The sequence below is a fragment of the Gambusia affinis genome, linkage group LG20 (genome assembly GCF_019740435.1).
Source record: "Gambusia affinis linkage group LG20, SWU_Gaff_1.0, whole genome shotgun sequence".
Lineage (NCBI taxonomy): Eukaryota > Metazoa > Chordata > Actinopteri > Cyprinodontiformes > Poeciliidae > Gambusia > Gambusia affinis.
This window is the reverse complement of record NC_057887.1, coordinates 3,286,147-3,302,928: the sequence shown is the minus strand read 5'-3', so window position 1 is coordinate 3,302,928 and position 16,782 is coordinate 3,286,147. Positions and strand designations below refer to the sequence as shown.

The window sequence follows — 16,782 nt, the reverse complement described above, 5'->3', positions numbered from 1 at the left end:
CTCCCAGGGTTCAGTAATTATTAGTGGGATTTCCCTGATCTGGTCATATTCAAGCTTAACGATAAATTTCAAGAGGTGAGAAGTTATGTTTGTAGTGTTTGGGGAAAATAGTATTTATATCTCACGTGTTTGTTACAATTAAATGACAAAATGTTAAACCACAGAGTATTAGTTGTTGTCATTCATCTTGTTTATTAATTTGAATTGTTTTCTTCAGAGAATTCCTGGTCCTCTGTTCGTCCTGGAGATCTGGAAGGCTTGTTTCACTGGCCTCATCGAGTCACCAGAGGGCACCGAAGAGCTGAAATGGACCGCCTTCACTTTCCTCAAAGTAAAACTTTTCCTCAAAGTAAATTTGCTTGGAAAAAAAGTCAAGCATTTTTGACTTCTTGAAATTATATTTTTATTTTTTATAAAATTTCTGAGATTAATCGCAAAATTTCCAAGTTTTGTGGTGTAAATTTACTGCAGTGGTTCTAAGACGTCGTCACAGTCTTGACTGTGTTTAGCTATCGCATATCTTTTAGTATTATTTAACACTTTCTGAAAATTAATGTTCACTATTTCAGCTTTTTTCAGCTCAGCGAATCCAACATTATGACTTCACGTCAAACAAAACAGCCACAACAATCTTATTTCTTTGTCTTTCTTAGATTCCTCAAGTGTTGCTCAGACTGAAGAAATATCCCCAGGGAGACAAAGGACAGGTCAAAGATTCACTCTTATCTTCAAAACAAATTGATCATACATTAATGGATATTTGTTCTACTGGTTTTGTCCAGATGAACCTGTAAAGATTTCAGGCACCTGTCTACACGTCTTGTGGTGTTTGTCTTTTTATTTTGTTCTTTGGATGAACTGTACTAAAACTAATTTCGTTGTGCTTCTGTGTGATGACAGAAAAGGCTGATTCTGGTTCTGAAATCTCTTTTGCTTTCAGGATTTTACAGAGGATGTAAACATTGCGTTTCAGTACCTCCTGAAACTGACGCCGCTGCTGGACAAGGCAGACCAGAGATGCAAGTAAGTCCTCGAAATCGTCACCGTTGTTCCGTTGTTTTCTTTCCGTCTAAACCCGGAAAGCCCGCCTCAGATCCTGGAATCCGTTTTAACCTCACTGCTCTGCTTGAAGTTGCGACTGCCTCGGCATGCTGCTGCAGGAGTGCAACAAGCTGGGCCTGCTGTCGGATTCCAACACCGAAGCCCTCACGTCTAAACGGTACGGATCTGGAAATACTCACAACACCCAAACCGCTCTACGTTTTGTCACCTTGCAACCACAACCCTCTGTTGATTTTATGTGATACAGCAACAAAACTGTAGTGTTAGTGTTTGGGGAAGGAAAGTGATGCACAATGATGAAAGTTAATAAGCTTGACTGCACTCAGCTTCTATTCACACCAAATCTGGAACAAGCTTCTAGAAAACTGCAAAACTTCTGAAACCCTGACTTCCTTCAAACCGAGACTTTAAGTCCCATTAAATGGTTCAAAACCTTTTTGAACCATAATAAATGGAACATTGACCAACATATTTGATGCAAGATCATTTTAACGGTGGCATTTGACAAAATGTAATGTCTGTTATTAGTTTTCACAACCATCTGATGTGTTTACGATGTTTTTCACAATGTAAAACAATTTCAACTGCGTAGTCGCTAAAATGTGCTTTGCAAATAAGTTTGATTGATTAAAAAGAAAAATTAGAAAAGTCTGCCTACATTCGCATTGAGCCATGAAATGTTTTCCGCTGGACACCTGCATATATAATGAGATTAAACTCATTCGGACTCCGTTTTGGGATATTGCTGTTGTATGTGAAAATGAACGCTGTGCCTTTGAGATTTTTCTTTTGAGGGAATAAACAAAATCATTTTCCTTCCACTTTGGCCATGCACTACTTTCTCTTGGTCAAGCACACAAAAGCTCCCATTTCAAATGATATGGGAGCTTCTGCACGGACTTTGTTGCGTGTTGAATTGATTCCTGCTGAACTCAGTGTAAGACGGCGGAAGAAATGTAAAAACCCACATCTCTCCTCTTCCTCCTCTCCTCTTCTTGTTTATTTAATTCAGGAATGAAGACAGGGAGTTTGCCCCACGGCTAAAAACGGCAGAAAACGCAAACATCCAGCCAAACCCGGGCCTCATCCTGAGAGCTGAACCCACTGTTACAAATATTCTGAAGGTAAACCACCAGGACATGGCGTGGATTGCGGTGTAGAGTAGGAAATTGAAGCAGCCATGTTCGACTGGCAATACGTTGCATCAGTAACGTTGATCCTCATCAGTTGAACGTTTTCTTCACTCCGTGTTCATTAGACAGTGGATGCTGACCATTCAAAATCCCCCGAGGGCCTCCTGGGGGTTCTGGGTCACATGCTGTCTGGGAAGAGTCTGGATCTGCTTCTGGCAGCAGCAGCAGCCACCGGCAAACTCAAATCCTTCGCCCGGAAATTTATTAAGTGAGTATATCCACACTGCCTTGTCCGTGAAATCCAGAACTTTTATTTCACCAGTGTTTTGTTTAGTTGTTGGTTTTTTTTTCCCTCGGCTGAACATTTTTAATGACGTTTAAAACAAAACGGTAAATGTTTCCCGTCTTCTTCAAGGCTCAACGAGTTTCCGAAGCACATCAGCGGCGAAGGATGTGAGTTCATTTATGAGCGTCATGTTCCAGTGTGGGATTAAAAAAAAAAAAAAAACTGATGCTAACACTGCGGACGTCTTCTGTTCTGTCCTTCAGCCAAGTCTGCGTCTGTCCGCGCCCAGCTCTTTGACATTTCCTTCCTCATGCTCTGTCATGTTGTGCAGACGTACGGTTCAGAGGTAAGCTCACAAGATCCAGGAGACATTTTGGCCTTTTTCTTTTTATATACATCCAAGTCATTTTTTTTTTCTGTAATGAATGACAGAAGCTCAGGTCTGCCAGAACACAGCTCTTTTAAGACGTTAGAATAATAAAGGAATTTACTTGAAATTTTACAAAAAGTAACACAGTTGTTTCAAATGGAGCAGGAATAGTCCCTTTGAGAACTATTTAAAATGACATTTGTGTTCAGACATTTATCTTAGCAAGGAGTAAAAATGTTTCATTTTTGGAATACTTTCTATGTACATATTTATTTTAAGGTTTGTCCACCAGATGGCACTACTTTCACTCAGAAAGCATTCAACAAAAATGTAAAATTTTTTGTTGAGAGCATGACTTTCTAGTGTAGGCTTCAGTAGTGATGTTAGGGAGCAGATTTTAGCCATTTATTTGACAAAACAGCAAAGCTCCTTGTGAAAGGACAGAATGAAAATATGAAGCCCCGTGTCTCTGCTGGGCTTTCTGACTATATGAAAGAGGAGTGGGCAGAAGCAGTGGCAGTGGATTAGCAGTTCATGTGAACAGCATATGTTGTAATCCTGGACATGCTATTGTGAACTGTTATCATTAGGTCTCTGTCCGTATTACAAAGCGTTCACCGGTGTTATTTTCGCAACTATTTACATCCCACCATCGGCCATTGCACAATCTTTTGCTCTTCACAATGCATGTGATGTCCTCGTTTCCATTGGTGCTAAGCTACAGATGTGTTTGTGGCGATATTTGGGATTTTAATCACACCTCGCCCTCTGCTACATTTCCAACATTTCAACACATTTGTTAGCTGCGTTACCAGAGAAAGCAAAAATGTTGGGTTTGTTCTATGCAAATGTCAAAGAGTCATACATCTCCAAAGCAAGGCCTCCTTTGGGCAAATCCGATTGCGGTCTCATCTATCTCTGCTCCGATTATAAACTCCTTCTCCACATTCAACCTCTAAAGAAGAGATCTGTGAGGAGGTGGTCTGAGGAAGCTGAAGAAGCCCTGCAGGCTTATTTTGAGGCCACCAACTGGGTTGCTCTGTGGCAGCCACCTGCCACCATGACATCATGGTGACTGACTTTATAAACTTCTGTGTGGACAACAACCATTCAACAACAAGAGCAGTGAGATGATTCCCTAATAACAAACCCTGGATCACCAGTGACCTGAAGGTTACCTGTGGGTTGCCGGGTTCGAACCCCTGCTATGCTCATCTCAGACTTTAAAGAACCTCTAGAGTTAAAGTAGCTGCGTTAATTATGTGTTTTAAAATAAGACCACACTATGTCCTCAAAAAAAAAAAAAAAAAAGCATTCAATGACCTAACCACTGTTACTCTTTACTGGTTTCCACGCAGAGTTACTTGATTTCAGCAGAGACTTGATAACTTGCTGATGTCCATATTTCCCATATTGTAGGTGATCTTGTCTGACCCCAGTCCGTCAGTGGAGACGCCCTTTTTTGAAACATGGCTGCAGACGTGCATGCCTGAGGAGGGCAAGACTCTGAATCCAGACCACCCATGCTTCAGACCCGAGCCGGGTAAAGTGGAGAGCCTGGTGACCCTGCTGAACAACTCCTCAGAAATGAAACTAGTGTACGTTGCATCCGAATGAGTGTATTTTGTGAGGAAGATATGTTGCGAATGCTTCTAGATGACATGTGTTTTTATTATTTTTTATATGTTTTTACTATTAATTTGACCTGTTGTAAAAGTCAGGTGAAGTGGCATGAAATCTGCCTCAGCACTCCGGCGGCCATTTTGGAAGTTCTCAACGCGTGGGAGAACGGAGTTCTTTCCGTGGAGGCGGTGCAGGTCGGTCCTCTCCTCACTGTCGTCGTCTTTCTATTTTTATCTTTTGCTTTGCTGGAATAGATTGTTTTGAAATTTCCATAATGATTGCGAATCACATCAGACGCCTTTATCCTTTTTGACTCATCACGATATTTCGCCTTAAACGACACTTCCACTCTTGTAACACCACAGGACGTCACATTTTAACTCACTTCTCCTTTCCTTCCTGTTTCATTTAGTGTGGACAGATGTCACTTTGCTCATCTGTTTTTGATGAGCACAATTCTTACCAGTTGTCTTCCTTCCTTTTTTTTATTTTTTTATTTTTTTGCATTGAGTGTAGAAGATCACTGACAACATCAAGGGGAAAGTGTGCAGCATGGCCATCTGTGCGGTGGCGTGGCTGGTGGCGCACGTCCGGATGTTGGGACGGGACGAGAGAGAGAAGCCTCAGACTATGATCCGACAGCTTGTGACTCCCCTGTACGCGGAGAACACGATGCAGTTCTACAACGAACGGTACAAAAACACACGGCGCGTCTCTTCTCACTACTGTTACCCGCAATCGTCTGTGGGTAGACGGCTAAGTCTTGCCTTCTTCGTCCTCTCTCATACTGCGTTTAGCGTGGTCATAATGAGCTCCATCATGGAGCACATGTGCGCCGACGTCTTCCAACAAACGGGCGCCATGCTGCGTTCGCCCATAGAAGGCCAAGAGCCGATCGCGTACCGCAACCTGCTGCCTCCCAAGGAACCCATCCACCATTCCCTCAGCAAGCAGTTCCAGGTGGTGCTGCGCAAAGGCTGGGTGGACAGTCGGGCTCTGCACCTGTTTGAGAGTCTCCTCAACATGGGAGGGGTCTTCTGGTTTACTAACAACCTCATCAAGGTAACACGACTGTTGTTACGGTGCCTCCAATCGTCGTCATAACACACGTTGTCCTTGGAAGGAGCTGCTGAGTTTATTCACACTGCGGGATGTAATTTCCCTTTTGGGATCAATAAAGTAGTTTAGAACCCATGACATACTTTTTTTTTTGTGTGTAAAAAACCAATCAAAGACAAACCACCCATCATTTTCTTTCCACTTCACCGTTAGCGTTTCTGCTCGTTGGTGTTGGTCTGTGACATGAAGTCACAGCAAAACAGCTTTGGAGCCGATGACGTCTCCATTGTTAGTTCTGATCTTTTTCATGCTGGATTTTTTTTTTACTCGCTGCTGACCATAACTGCTGCTGGGGTCTTGTTTCAGGAACTACTGAAGGAAACAAGGCAGGAATGGGCCACCCGGGTCGTAGAGTTGCTGTACAGCATCTTCTGCCTGGACATGCAGCAGATCACACTGACTCTGCTGGGAACCATCCTGCCCAACCTCCTGACCGACTCTGCCCACTGGCACAACCTGGCAGACCCTCCGGGAAAGGCCTTGGCCAAGTAAGACGGGATTTATGAATCGTGCTCTTTGTGACGGAGGTTCCGCTATTTCTTGTAACTGTTCTTGACCTTTAACCCCAGGCTGTCAGTGTGGTGCGCTCTTAGCTCTTACTCCTCGCACCACAAAGGCCCCTTCTCGGCTCGTCAGCGGAAAAGGCAGAGAGAAGATATCGAGGTAAAACGTCCAGTCAGGTTTCACACGAGCTGCCGTCGTTATCGCTCTTTTTTTTTTTTCTTTTTTTTTTTTCTAACACAGATCTGGTTCTCTTTCTGTGTTTTTGGGAACACAGGACTACAACAGTCTCTTCCCATTGGACGACACTCAGCCGTCTAAACTCATGCGGCTCCTCAGCTCCAACGAGGACGAGCCCGTCGCTCTCTCCAGCCCAGGTCCGTTTACTGACCCGAACGTTTGAATTTGACTTTCTGAGATCAGGCTAGCAACAGCTGTCATCCTGCGAGCTCCATTCAAAACCAAAAACGGATGAGCTTGGCTTTGGCACACAGCCCATCTCTCTAGTAATCATCCGAACAATGACTCACCTGTCGGCAAACTCTGACTTGTACTAGGCCGTCTCCTGAGACGTTTTTGTTTAAAAAAAATAAAATACCTGCGTTAAGCAACAGCAGTGAGATTTTAACAAAGAGCTGAAGCTGCACTGTGTTGTACGAACTTATTCCCAACCACATGACTGTTGTAATGAGCTTTTAGACTGTGAGCCTTTGGGAATAAACTTTTTCTTTTTTTCCTTTTGAGTTGCAGCTACAGAGAAAATCCCAGACAAGCCGTTGCATGACTTTGGACAAGAAATTCACAACTTATTTTGCAGTGTTTTCAAAACTAAAACTGGGATTTCATTTCCCAACCGACGTCATACAAGAGTTCATTTAGAAAGAAAGAAAAAAAACCCCAAAACAAACACGCATCACGTGAGGATGATGGGTTTGTTTAATGCCTTGTTTGTATTCAGTCCTTTCTTCTTCAAAAGATCCCAAACATCAGCAGCCTCCCCAAAACCCCCATCTGACAGGCTTTTGAACCCGTTAGATGTGAAGTGTTGCTCACAATTCACCCAGTAAGCACAGAAAAGTGCGTAAAAGTTTGACCCAACAAACTCAAATGTTCCTAAATCAACAGGTTGTGCCAGAATAAACCCCATCAGTCTCCAGCACATTAGGAAACCATTAACATCCAGCATTTACTGTGTACTCTGGTAGGTGCGGGTTAAATGTTCTCATTCTTATCGTCAAGGCGACTGGTGGACATGTTTGTTCCTGTCGGACAGTTTGGATCCGGGGTCCTGTGATGAGGCTTGTTGTTCTGCTGCGTGTTGCTGGTTGACAGTGAAGGCAGCGTGTTGCCTTCACTGTCAACTGGTGTTTTTGATTCGGGTTGGAAGTGTTTGGTTTTCATGTTGGTTGATGGTCTGTTGGCTGGTGTGGTTTTGGCATGTTAAATGTCTCTAGCTGCGTTTCCTTTAACCATAAAATGATGCATATTGAAATGATGAAAATCAATTTGCCGAATTGAAACATGCCAACATAAACCCCTCCTCCCCCCCGAAAAACAGGAGTTTTTCGGGGATTTTAGCAGCAGTAGAAGCGAAAGTGGAACTCTTGAATCTTCAGTCCAAAATAATCTTGTGTAAAGAACCCTGATCATTGTGGTTCTTTTTTTTTCTTTTATGTTTCTGGAGTTTTGCTGTTTCCTAGAGGCACTATAAATAAATAAATAAATAAAGCTTGTGACTTCATCAGCTGTTTTGTCATCTCTCACAGGAGACCGGTCCATGAGCAGCTCCCTGTCTCCCTCTCAGCTGCACACCGTCAACATGAGGGACCCTCTCAATAGAGTCCTGGGTGAGCCTGTTCTCCGTCACCTATAGTGAAATAAAAACTTAAATCCTAATATCCTGCATTTATTAGTAGTTCTGAAATGATAATTGTACGATTTAAATGAAATGGAAGAAAATGTGTCTTAAAATAAACCAACAAGCTGAGCTGACCGGCCACACATTTCTGTAGAAATGCACCTGTTTGTTCACATTGACTTCCAATTATAGTAAAAGATCCAGTTCCCATTTTGAATTTTGACTCCAATTTCTTTATGGGGATAATGAATCAGCATTATTAGTAAACATTCTGATGTCATCAAGTTGGTTGCCAATACCAGGGGAATACCAAAGTTCCAAAACTTCAAACATTTTCGCTCTTGCCTTGTCAGCTGGCTGAAAGAGGAATGCTGCTGCATTCATCCTTCACTTTCAGAGAGGAAGCAGAAATGTTGGTTGACCAAGGAAACCACTAATATGCGATTTTTTTAAATTTTATTTTATTTTTTATTTTTATATTCCCTGTATTGATCTCTAAAATAGAACAAAATATACTTTATTGAGCCCCAAATCTGAAATTGAGGATCAATTTCCAAATGGAAAACAAGTGTATACTTTACTCAAAGTAACATACTTTGAGTAAAGTATATTACTAATATATTTTGCTAATATACTTCCTCAGCCAAGTATATTACTTTGAGGAACATACTTTACCATAAAGTATATTGGGCCCCAATGGGAAATTGCTAATTTGTGGACAAGCTGCTCTATCCAAGGTGTTAAATATTATCAAATACAAATGTAACCATATTGCTTATGGTCATATTTGTATTTAATATTAAAAATATTATTTGTAAAAAAAATATATAATATTTTATAAAAGTGTGATATTTTAAGTAATTTATGTATTAATAAATATAAAATAAAATTATCGTCTAGTTGACTGGCGGACATGTTTCTTCCTGTCCACAGTGCAGGGATAACGCAATATGACGTTAGTTCAAATGGAAACAGTTCTTCATGTTTTGCTTGTCAGCGCGTTGTTCACAGTCTAAGGTCGTCACATCGCCCACAGCTATTAAAGCATGAGTGCAGTTATGAGTATTTAAGATGAGTAGTAGACAATAGTTTTAAGAAAAGTCGCTGCTCGTCTGATTGGAATCAAAACGGTTTGTTTTTTTTTTTACTTCTGTGCTCGTTTCAGTTCTCACCTTTTACTGCTGACATTTTTATATCTTGGCATTTTTTTTCCACAGACTTTTCTAGAGATATAGTATTGAATAAAAGTATTTATGCGAATAAAGTCAAACTACAGTTGAACTGCAATATATCTTACACTGTATCAGTTAAACACCAAATTACGGCTTTCTAACTGGATCTTTGTTCAGTTTATTTTACTATTCAAGACATAAATTTGCTTCATATTACAGGATCATCTTTCCTGCTGATTTAAGTTACCTCTCTATACAACACATGTGTGAGGAGAAGTTCTGATTTATGATTTATATGTAGTTAAATAGCCTGTTTATTCACAAATTGTAACTTTAGTTTAATATAACTTGTTTTATTTACTTGTTTGTTAGTTTAGGTTTTAGGGGAAAAAAACACATATAGAGATGAAGGATACCACTCTACCAACATAATTCTGTTTTATAGAAATTATTAGACATCTGGACTGGTGTAAGACATTTAATTAAGATCTTGTTTTTAAGTTTCCTATAAACGGTTTCTAATGCAGGATGTTCTATGACAGATTAGCATCGGTGCGCCGCAACCCGGCTGAACCGCTGACATGCCACAGAAAACAGTTTCCTCTTATCGAACACCTCAATCGTGGTAAAAAATACAAAACCAAACAAAAAACACGTAGTAATCATTTCCAAACTGAAGATAAGATATGTGGTTGGAAACATGAATATCTTCTGTCATCAGGCCTACTATGAAAAGGTTTAGTTCACTGTAGAAACACAATTTAATGTTTGGATTGTTTTGTTTTTACACTGAAATTCAATTAACCTTATTGTGAATATACAATTTTTAATTCTCTTTACATGATTTTTGTAGATAAAGCAGGGATGTTTGGCTATGAAGTGAAAAAAGCAAAACAAAAACTGGCTGAGTGAGACAGGAAGCTGCTCAACTCTCACATTGCAACTTTAGTTTGTGCAACTTTCATTGCGTTCTAAATGTCTGCTAAAATGAGATAGCATTTTCACTTTCATTTGAAGCATTAACCAACTGTTCGATGAAAATGAGTATTGGTTGAAATTGAGATATTTCTGTAGGACCTGTGTGCCAGCTCTGCTAACTAAAAACAAACGTTCTGTTTTCTGCCCCTCAGCCAACCTCTTCCTCCTGTTCTCCTCCATCTTGGGCTCCAAGATGGCGGGGCCTCACACGCAGTTTGTGCAGAGTTTTCTTGAGGAGTGCGTCGAGTGCTTGGAGCAGGGAAGCCGTGGGAGCATTCTGCAGTTCATGCCTTTCACCATGGTGAGTTAAGAGCTGGGAGGCGAAAACAACAAAAAGAAAAAGAGGGGTTGGAAGGAGCAGGAGTCAGTGTTGCGTCAGGCTTTACTGAAAAAAGGTTTGGAATCCCTCCCTTTAAATGTAGTTCTTGCGGGAAAAAGCGAGCACCTTATCGGACAGAATCTAAAGATTACCAGTCAAGGGTGCTGTGAGGAGTTTGCACAAGCTGAATATAAACCAGTAAGATAGTTTAAGAACTCAAAAATAGACGCTCTTAAGATATTTGCCCTCAGGTCAGTTAAGGGTGTATTTACGCGAACACCGACTCATTGCTGCTGTAATAAAATTGTGCTGACTCATCTTTTTCTGTAAAATGTTATTTTTGAACTGGTAGCTTGGCAGAAACAGGGTAAAAGTGAACATCCATCCATCCAATTTCTTTACACCCTTCTTCCCTAAATGGGGTTGGGAGGGTTGCTGGTGCCAATCTCCAGCTGCGTTCCGGGCGAGAGGTGGGGTTCACCCTGGACAGGTCGCCAGTCTGTCGCAGGTAAAGGTGAACAATCAGAGAAAAATGTTTCGAGCAGCACAGATGACAGCTGGAGTGATGCAAACGCATTCGGAGTTTAGGAAACTCTCAAACCTGTTGAACCTTGTAGCTACGGATGCACAGATTGCAGTTTTCTGGCCAATCACTGACTTTTTTTTTTTTTGGATCTGAAATGCAGGAAGTGGACAGTAGTGCAGGGCATTCTGGGTAAATACATCTGGCATCAGAGAAATGGCTCGAGGTCTTTTGCTAAAGAGAAATCCTCCACCCGCTAAAATCTGACGCCACTTCATTTGTGTTTTACATTTTGTGAAAAAAGGAAGATGCAGCCACGCCGTCTTTAAAGGTTTTTGGGTTGCTTCCTTCAGTGGTTCTTGCTGCAGTGCCTCCACAGGTGAGGAGGGGAAGAGTTTTTTACAAGTGTTTAGGTTCATTAGGCACAGCGTAAAAGAGAACCACGGCACCTGAAAATGGAGCAAATGTTGCAGTTTTGGTTCCCAATCTACCAAACTATCAGGTGTAGAAACACCCTTAGACTTTAAGTTAGGACTTATTAATTGTTTCTTAAATTTTTTAATAAAAGTCTATAGGGAACCCATCAGGCCCAGCTTTCCTCCCTGCCTTCATACAGTCAATAACCTTACCCAGCTCTGCTTCTGTAATTTCAGCTTCCAATTGTTCTCTATAACCTTCATCTATCGAGGGAATAACTAACTTATTTAGAAATGAGTTGTGTTCCTGTATATTGGAGGTGTCTTGAGAATCATACAGACATTTTTGTAAAGTTTCCCCTTCATTATTAATAAGAGAGGTTATGTTTTTTTGCACTTCCAGTTGTTTTATTTGCCATGCCAAGAATTTCCCCTGTTTTTCTCCTTGTTCATAGAATGATTGATTTAATCTGGTTCTAGTAATTTAATCTTGGATTCTAATTGTTGTCTGCTCTTGCGTTGTTCTTTAGATTTTGACCCGCTGTAACTGATTATGTAACCCCTCAAACATGCCTTGAAAGGGTCCCATTTTATGCAGGCTGAAGTTTGTGTGGTATTGATACTGAAATATTCATTTATCTTTTCCCAGACATAATTATTTTCTTTATTTTAATACCAATTTTAATATAGCAGGTCATGAGTGGGGTTGGTGCCAGTTGGCCGAACCTCTTTGTGTAAAAGAAAAAACGTAGACGTTGATAGAGCACAAACAGTTTCACCCAGCGGTGTGTGTAAAGTGAGAGTGTGTTTTTGTGTGTGTTCAGGTGTCAGAGCTGGTGAAGCTGCCGGCGCTGGCCAAGCCCAGAGTGGTCCTGGCCATCACTGACCTGAATCTGCCGCTGGGAAGGAGAGTGGCTGCCAAAGCCATCTCTGCTCTCTAAACTCTCTAAACTCGCCCAGTTTCCAGTTCCTCCAGCCCTGTTCTCACCCGCCAGACCAATCTAACATGTTCTGGAAGCGAAGATGAAGGACGAAGGGTTGAAACAAAACCTAACCCTGAACGAACCGACTGGAGTATTAGACTTCCCTTTTTTTTTTTCTTTACCCACAGTATCTTTTTGGTCTTTTTTCATACATCTTTGACTTTCTAAATATGTTTTTGAATAAAAATAGTTTGCTTTTGCCAGTTATTTACTTCTGTGTCGTTTTTATTTTTGACCAGATCACATTTGTTTAAACAATTTCGCCTGTTCTTGTGATCACTTTGTGTCTTACTCAGAATGATGACACTCTTGAGTTTTTTCACATGACATGCTGATGACATCCTCCTGGTGACAGTTGGTCATCTGCCACTGGCGACACACCTGCAGGAACTCTGTCTGACGTGACGCCGCAGCCGCCGTTTCTCTTTTAGTTGCACTTCTGTGTCCTTTGCTGAAATTTCGGAAACAAATTCACCAGCGAGGCAGCAAGTGTGTCAGCAAGTTTCACTGCACCATCAGTACGAAAACGGAACAGTTGTATTTTCAAGAGAAACAAGTTTTATTTTTGTTTTGGGTCGTAGGAAAATAACATATTAGATTTTAAATAGCAATACAAAAATAGTTTCTTTTTAAATGTTACACCATCTATAACCGTCTTTAAAAATGCAGTGTGTAACTTTTGCAAAAATGTGTTTTTCCATATTTCTTAAAACTGTCAAAATGTTGTGTGATATTATCTTATGAGACAAATAATCTGAAAAAATTGAGGTCCTCCATCTCCTCCTAGTGCTAATATTGCATCGCTCTGGGTCAAAATCAGCCAATCAGAACCAGGAGGTGGGGCTTAAATTCTTACTGTTATAGAAAAACTGTTAATCCGCCATCATCAGTGCCTATGCTAAATAGCATTAGCATTCATGGTATCTATGTTGTCAGGTGAAGAGCAGCAAAGTGCAAGCAGGAGGAGCTGAGCACGAGAATGATTGACAGCACTAAGACTCTCCTCGCTCTGATTTGTTTTTTTTTCAGATTATATGTTTTATACATAATGATAATTTTAACAAATATGTAGAAAACATTTTTTAAAAAAGGTTACATACTGTTGCTTTCATATGTTCCCACAACTCACTAATATGAGTGTTAATAGCTGGTCATATATCTGCATATGACCTTTGCATATGACATATGCAAAGGTTTTTCAAAAAAATAGATTTCCTAAATAAATACAATCTGTCTCAAGAAATAAATATATAAATAAAAATAGATTTAACAAATAAATTATCTGCTAGCAGATCAATAAATATAACAAAAACCGGCAACGTAGGTTTTCAGCTCAGGCCGAAAGAAGAACACAACGATCTTTGGTCATCTCTGGTTGTCGGCGGCGGCGGTGCTGTGGTCCAGACTCCTGAGGCAACGCGCCACGTCCCGGCTGAACGTCTTCAGCTGGACCAGGGTCAGGTGAGCCGCCACCTGGACCTCAAATTCCCCCGGGAGGCGCAGTTCCACCGAGCCAGACGTGGGGGGCGCTGCAGTGTGCGATTGGTTCATTTTCTTCATCTGTGAAAAGTATCAGGAAGCTGTTGTGATTGCGAGATGTGATACGAAGCGGTTTTTTTTATAGCTGCAGTACAGACTTCAAAAATAAATATACCTTAGTAATCTGGATTTTTAGATCTCTGACATCAGACATCAATGCAACCACTTTGTCTTTCTCTGCTAGTCGAGGGGCGATGGAGCTCAGTAACCCTTGGTGCAGCTGCAGCCCATCATGCATCACTCTCAAACTGGTTTCCTAATACAGAACGAGGGGAGAAACCTGAGTATGTCTTTGTTTTTGTCCCCCTTTAATAAATATATGTATATATATATTTATGATTCCATAAAAAAAAAAAAAAAGATTTTCTACGAACGGAAGACGCTTACCAGAGTGAAATTTTCTGAAACATTGCTGAGCACAGGAGCCGGGGGGATCCCAATGTTGGTGGCCATGGTTGAAAACCTACCGATGTCTGAAGAATCCAACTTTAGGGTCTGTGAAATTATATGTAGATGGAGAATGTTAAATAGATAGGCTTAGGTTCTCTGTGCAAGTTATTTTGATTCAGCATGAAGCCACATACAAACTCAAACAGCTACAATATTTTCACAATTATGAAAAAATAATTATTTGCAATAACTTCAAAGTACTGTTTACCTATTTTGTAAGATAAACTGTACTTATACTTATTTCAAGTATCATGCAAAGTACTAGTGTTAAATTTTATTTTTACCTATATTTAATGTTTTTTTTTTCTTATTTGATATCAAAGCATAAAGCTTTAATGTAGAATAAACATAGCTTCACAACAAATAAAGGTCGCAAAACTTTGGATTTTCTGACAAATTCGCCAACATCAAATTTCTCTCTGATGCTTTCTGAACTGCAATCTGAGACTTCAATAGTCTCAGATTGTTTAAAGTCAGAAATCTAAGAGTCATAATTCATTCATTGTTAATTTGAACAATTTATGCCCCATGTGTCTGTACTGGAGTCATGGTTTAAAACAACGTTTATGGCTTTTTTATTTATTTATTAAACACGTTCCTGAATTTATAAAAATATATATTAATGTGATGAAGGGCTTTGGGCCCCCCAAATTATATTCTGCTCTGGGCCCTGTGCGACTTTCGGTTGCCTCTAGCAAAGTACGGTACTTTTGTGCTAATTTGTAAAAAAAAAAAAAAAAAAGAAAAGTTGTTTTAAAAGAGCCAGCATATAAAGAGAAAACAGAAAATAAGCCTTCTTGTGGATTTATTCTTGTAATCTCTGAGAGAAAGTGACAGGCACTGAAATATCAATCGCGCTTCTAAATAGTGCATTTTAAGTTTCAGGATGGTTCCGTCTGCAGCCCAGAAAACAATAAACACATTTCAGACGGACCGAACAACAGAGCCTCATTTCTCCTGTCTGAACCCTTCAGCTCAGAGCGCAATTCATTGTTTTGTCTTGTTCCTTACAATGACGCCGCAGGATTGCCCGCATATATCCAGCCGAAACGCAAAAACGTTTCCTCGGCCAGGTTGCTGCGCCTCACCTCTGTGTGAACGCAGGAGCTGTGCGTGTCGGCTATGGAGTCCAGGATTTTTTGCGTCAAGCTGCGGCTCCTCTGCAGGATCTCCTGGAACTGCGGATCCTCAACAAGTGCGCTGCCGCTCTCCGGCAGAGGCGCGCTGCGGGCGGCGGAGGCCATTAAGCAGGCGAAGACTGCGGGGAGGAAACGGCCGAATAGTTAAGAAGAAGACGCAGAACAACCGTCTTTATAGACAGAACAAAGCCCGTCTCTGTCAGCTCCTGTGTCCTGCAGAACTGAGCTCGACCCCCCCCCCTCCCCCTCCCCATCCAACCCCACCCTACTCACACCTCCTCTCTCCCCCAATAAACACAAGAGGCTACAAGAGTTTTACAAGACTCTCTGCAACATGAAACCCGAGGCAAAAAATAACTACATCTGAGCCCATGTGAAGGAGTGTTTCTATTTGTTAAGATTAAACGGTCCGGTACCAGCCGGAGCTGATCCCTCCCGCCCCAGTGCCCGGGTCAGAGCTGTCTGTGTGGGAGCTCTCTCCAGAGTTGAGCAGCGAAGGAGGAGAAGCAGCAGTTTTGCAACGATCTCCTCACTACTCACCAATCAGGACATGCATGGCCTCAGCTGGGTCAGGTTTCACAAGTATTGACCTGAAAGTGAGCACTATTACTGATTTACTCTACCCTTATTGACATATTTATAGAGACACCCAGAGGGGGGGTTTCCACCATCATCAGCAGCAGCATCATCATCCTCATCATCATCATCTTATCTCACAATCCATGACACAAATTCCGTTGAAACTTACAAATGACTGTTTTTCTTTTCTTCTGAAATGATAGCCCATATATTGATAGGATTAGAACATGTATAACTGATGTAAATCTGAAAGTTAGGGCAGAACCGGAACCAATAAAGTATTCACTGGTGCACTAGTTTGTCTTCCTCTTCTTCTTTTTTCTTACATTTAATGGGAATTCATTTATTTGCTTCATGGACAAAATAGCAATTTATTTGCCAGTAAAAATCTATAATCTTCGCCTGGATTTTGTTTTAATTCATTTTATACTATTATTTTCTTTTTCTAAACTAAAATTAAGAGAATGCTTTGTGACAATCTTCTGAGACAACGAAGCATCTCTGAACAAAAAAAAAAAAAAAAAAATCTCAAACTCAACTTGTTTTGTAATGAATTCAGTGGGATGATTAGATTCACAACCTGTCCAGGGTCAACCTCGCCTCTCGCCCAGAACGTTAGCTGGAGATGGACACCAGCACCTCCTGACCCCATTAGGGACAAGGGTGTTAGAAAATGAATGGATGGATAGATAGACTACAGCCCATCACTGTACAGCATATTTACTTGCGTAC

General features: G+C 40.9%; 2 protein-coding genes across 3 annotated transcripts in view; one reads left to right on the top strand and one right to left on the bottom strand.

The window, feature by feature from the left end:
- The window catches only part of med24 (mediator complex subunit 24), a 76,638-nt gene extending 64,084 nt beyond the window's left edge, over positions 1-12,554 (top strand). For both annotated transcript variants that reach the window (XM_044102530.1, XM_044102529.1), the window contains exons 9-26: positions 218-331; positions 654-707; positions 941-1,023; positions 1,133-1,219; positions 2,075-2,186; positions 2,321-2,463; positions 2,611-2,648; positions 2,745-2,827; positions 4,271-4,449; positions 4,569-4,668; positions 4,991-5,166; positions 5,272-5,536; positions 5,900-6,081; positions 6,163-6,256; positions 6,372-6,471; positions 7,861-7,941; positions 10,255-10,403; positions 12,185-12,554. In XM_044102530.1, coding sequence (XP_043958465.1) covers positions 218-331; positions 654-707; positions 941-1,023; positions 1,133-1,219; positions 2,075-2,186; positions 2,321-2,463; positions 2,611-2,648; positions 2,745-2,827; positions 4,271-4,449; positions 4,569-4,668; positions 4,991-5,166; positions 5,272-5,536; positions 5,900-6,081; positions 6,163-6,256; positions 6,372-6,471; positions 7,861-7,941; positions 10,255-10,403; positions 12,185-12,301 — 2,157 coding nt within the window. In that variant the 3' untranslated portion in view covers positions 12,302-12,554. The remainder of the gene's footprint in view (positions 1-217; positions 332-653; positions 708-940; positions 1,024-1,132; positions 1,220-2,074; positions 2,187-2,320; positions 2,464-2,610; positions 2,649-2,744; positions 2,828-4,270; positions 4,450-4,568; positions 4,669-4,990; positions 5,167-5,271; positions 5,537-5,899; positions 6,082-6,162; positions 6,257-6,371; positions 6,472-7,860; positions 7,942-10,254; positions 10,404-12,184) is intronic.
- Positions 12,555-12,883: 329 nt separating this feature from the next.
- On the bottom strand, positions 12,884-15,698 carry csf3a (colony stimulating factor 3 (granulocyte) a). The gene is made up of 4 exons (XM_044102536.1): positions 15,421-15,698; positions 14,270-14,377; positions 13,998-14,138; positions 12,884-13,903 (listed from the first exon to the last, which is right to left on the bottom strand). The coding sequence occupies exons 1-4, from the start codon at positions 15,574-15,576 to the stop codon at positions 13,709-13,711; spliced, it is 600 nt and encodes a 199-aa protein (XP_043958471.1). The 5' UTR covers positions 15,577-15,698; the 3' UTR covers positions 12,884-13,708.
- Positions 15,699-16,782: the final 1,084 nt, after the last annotated feature.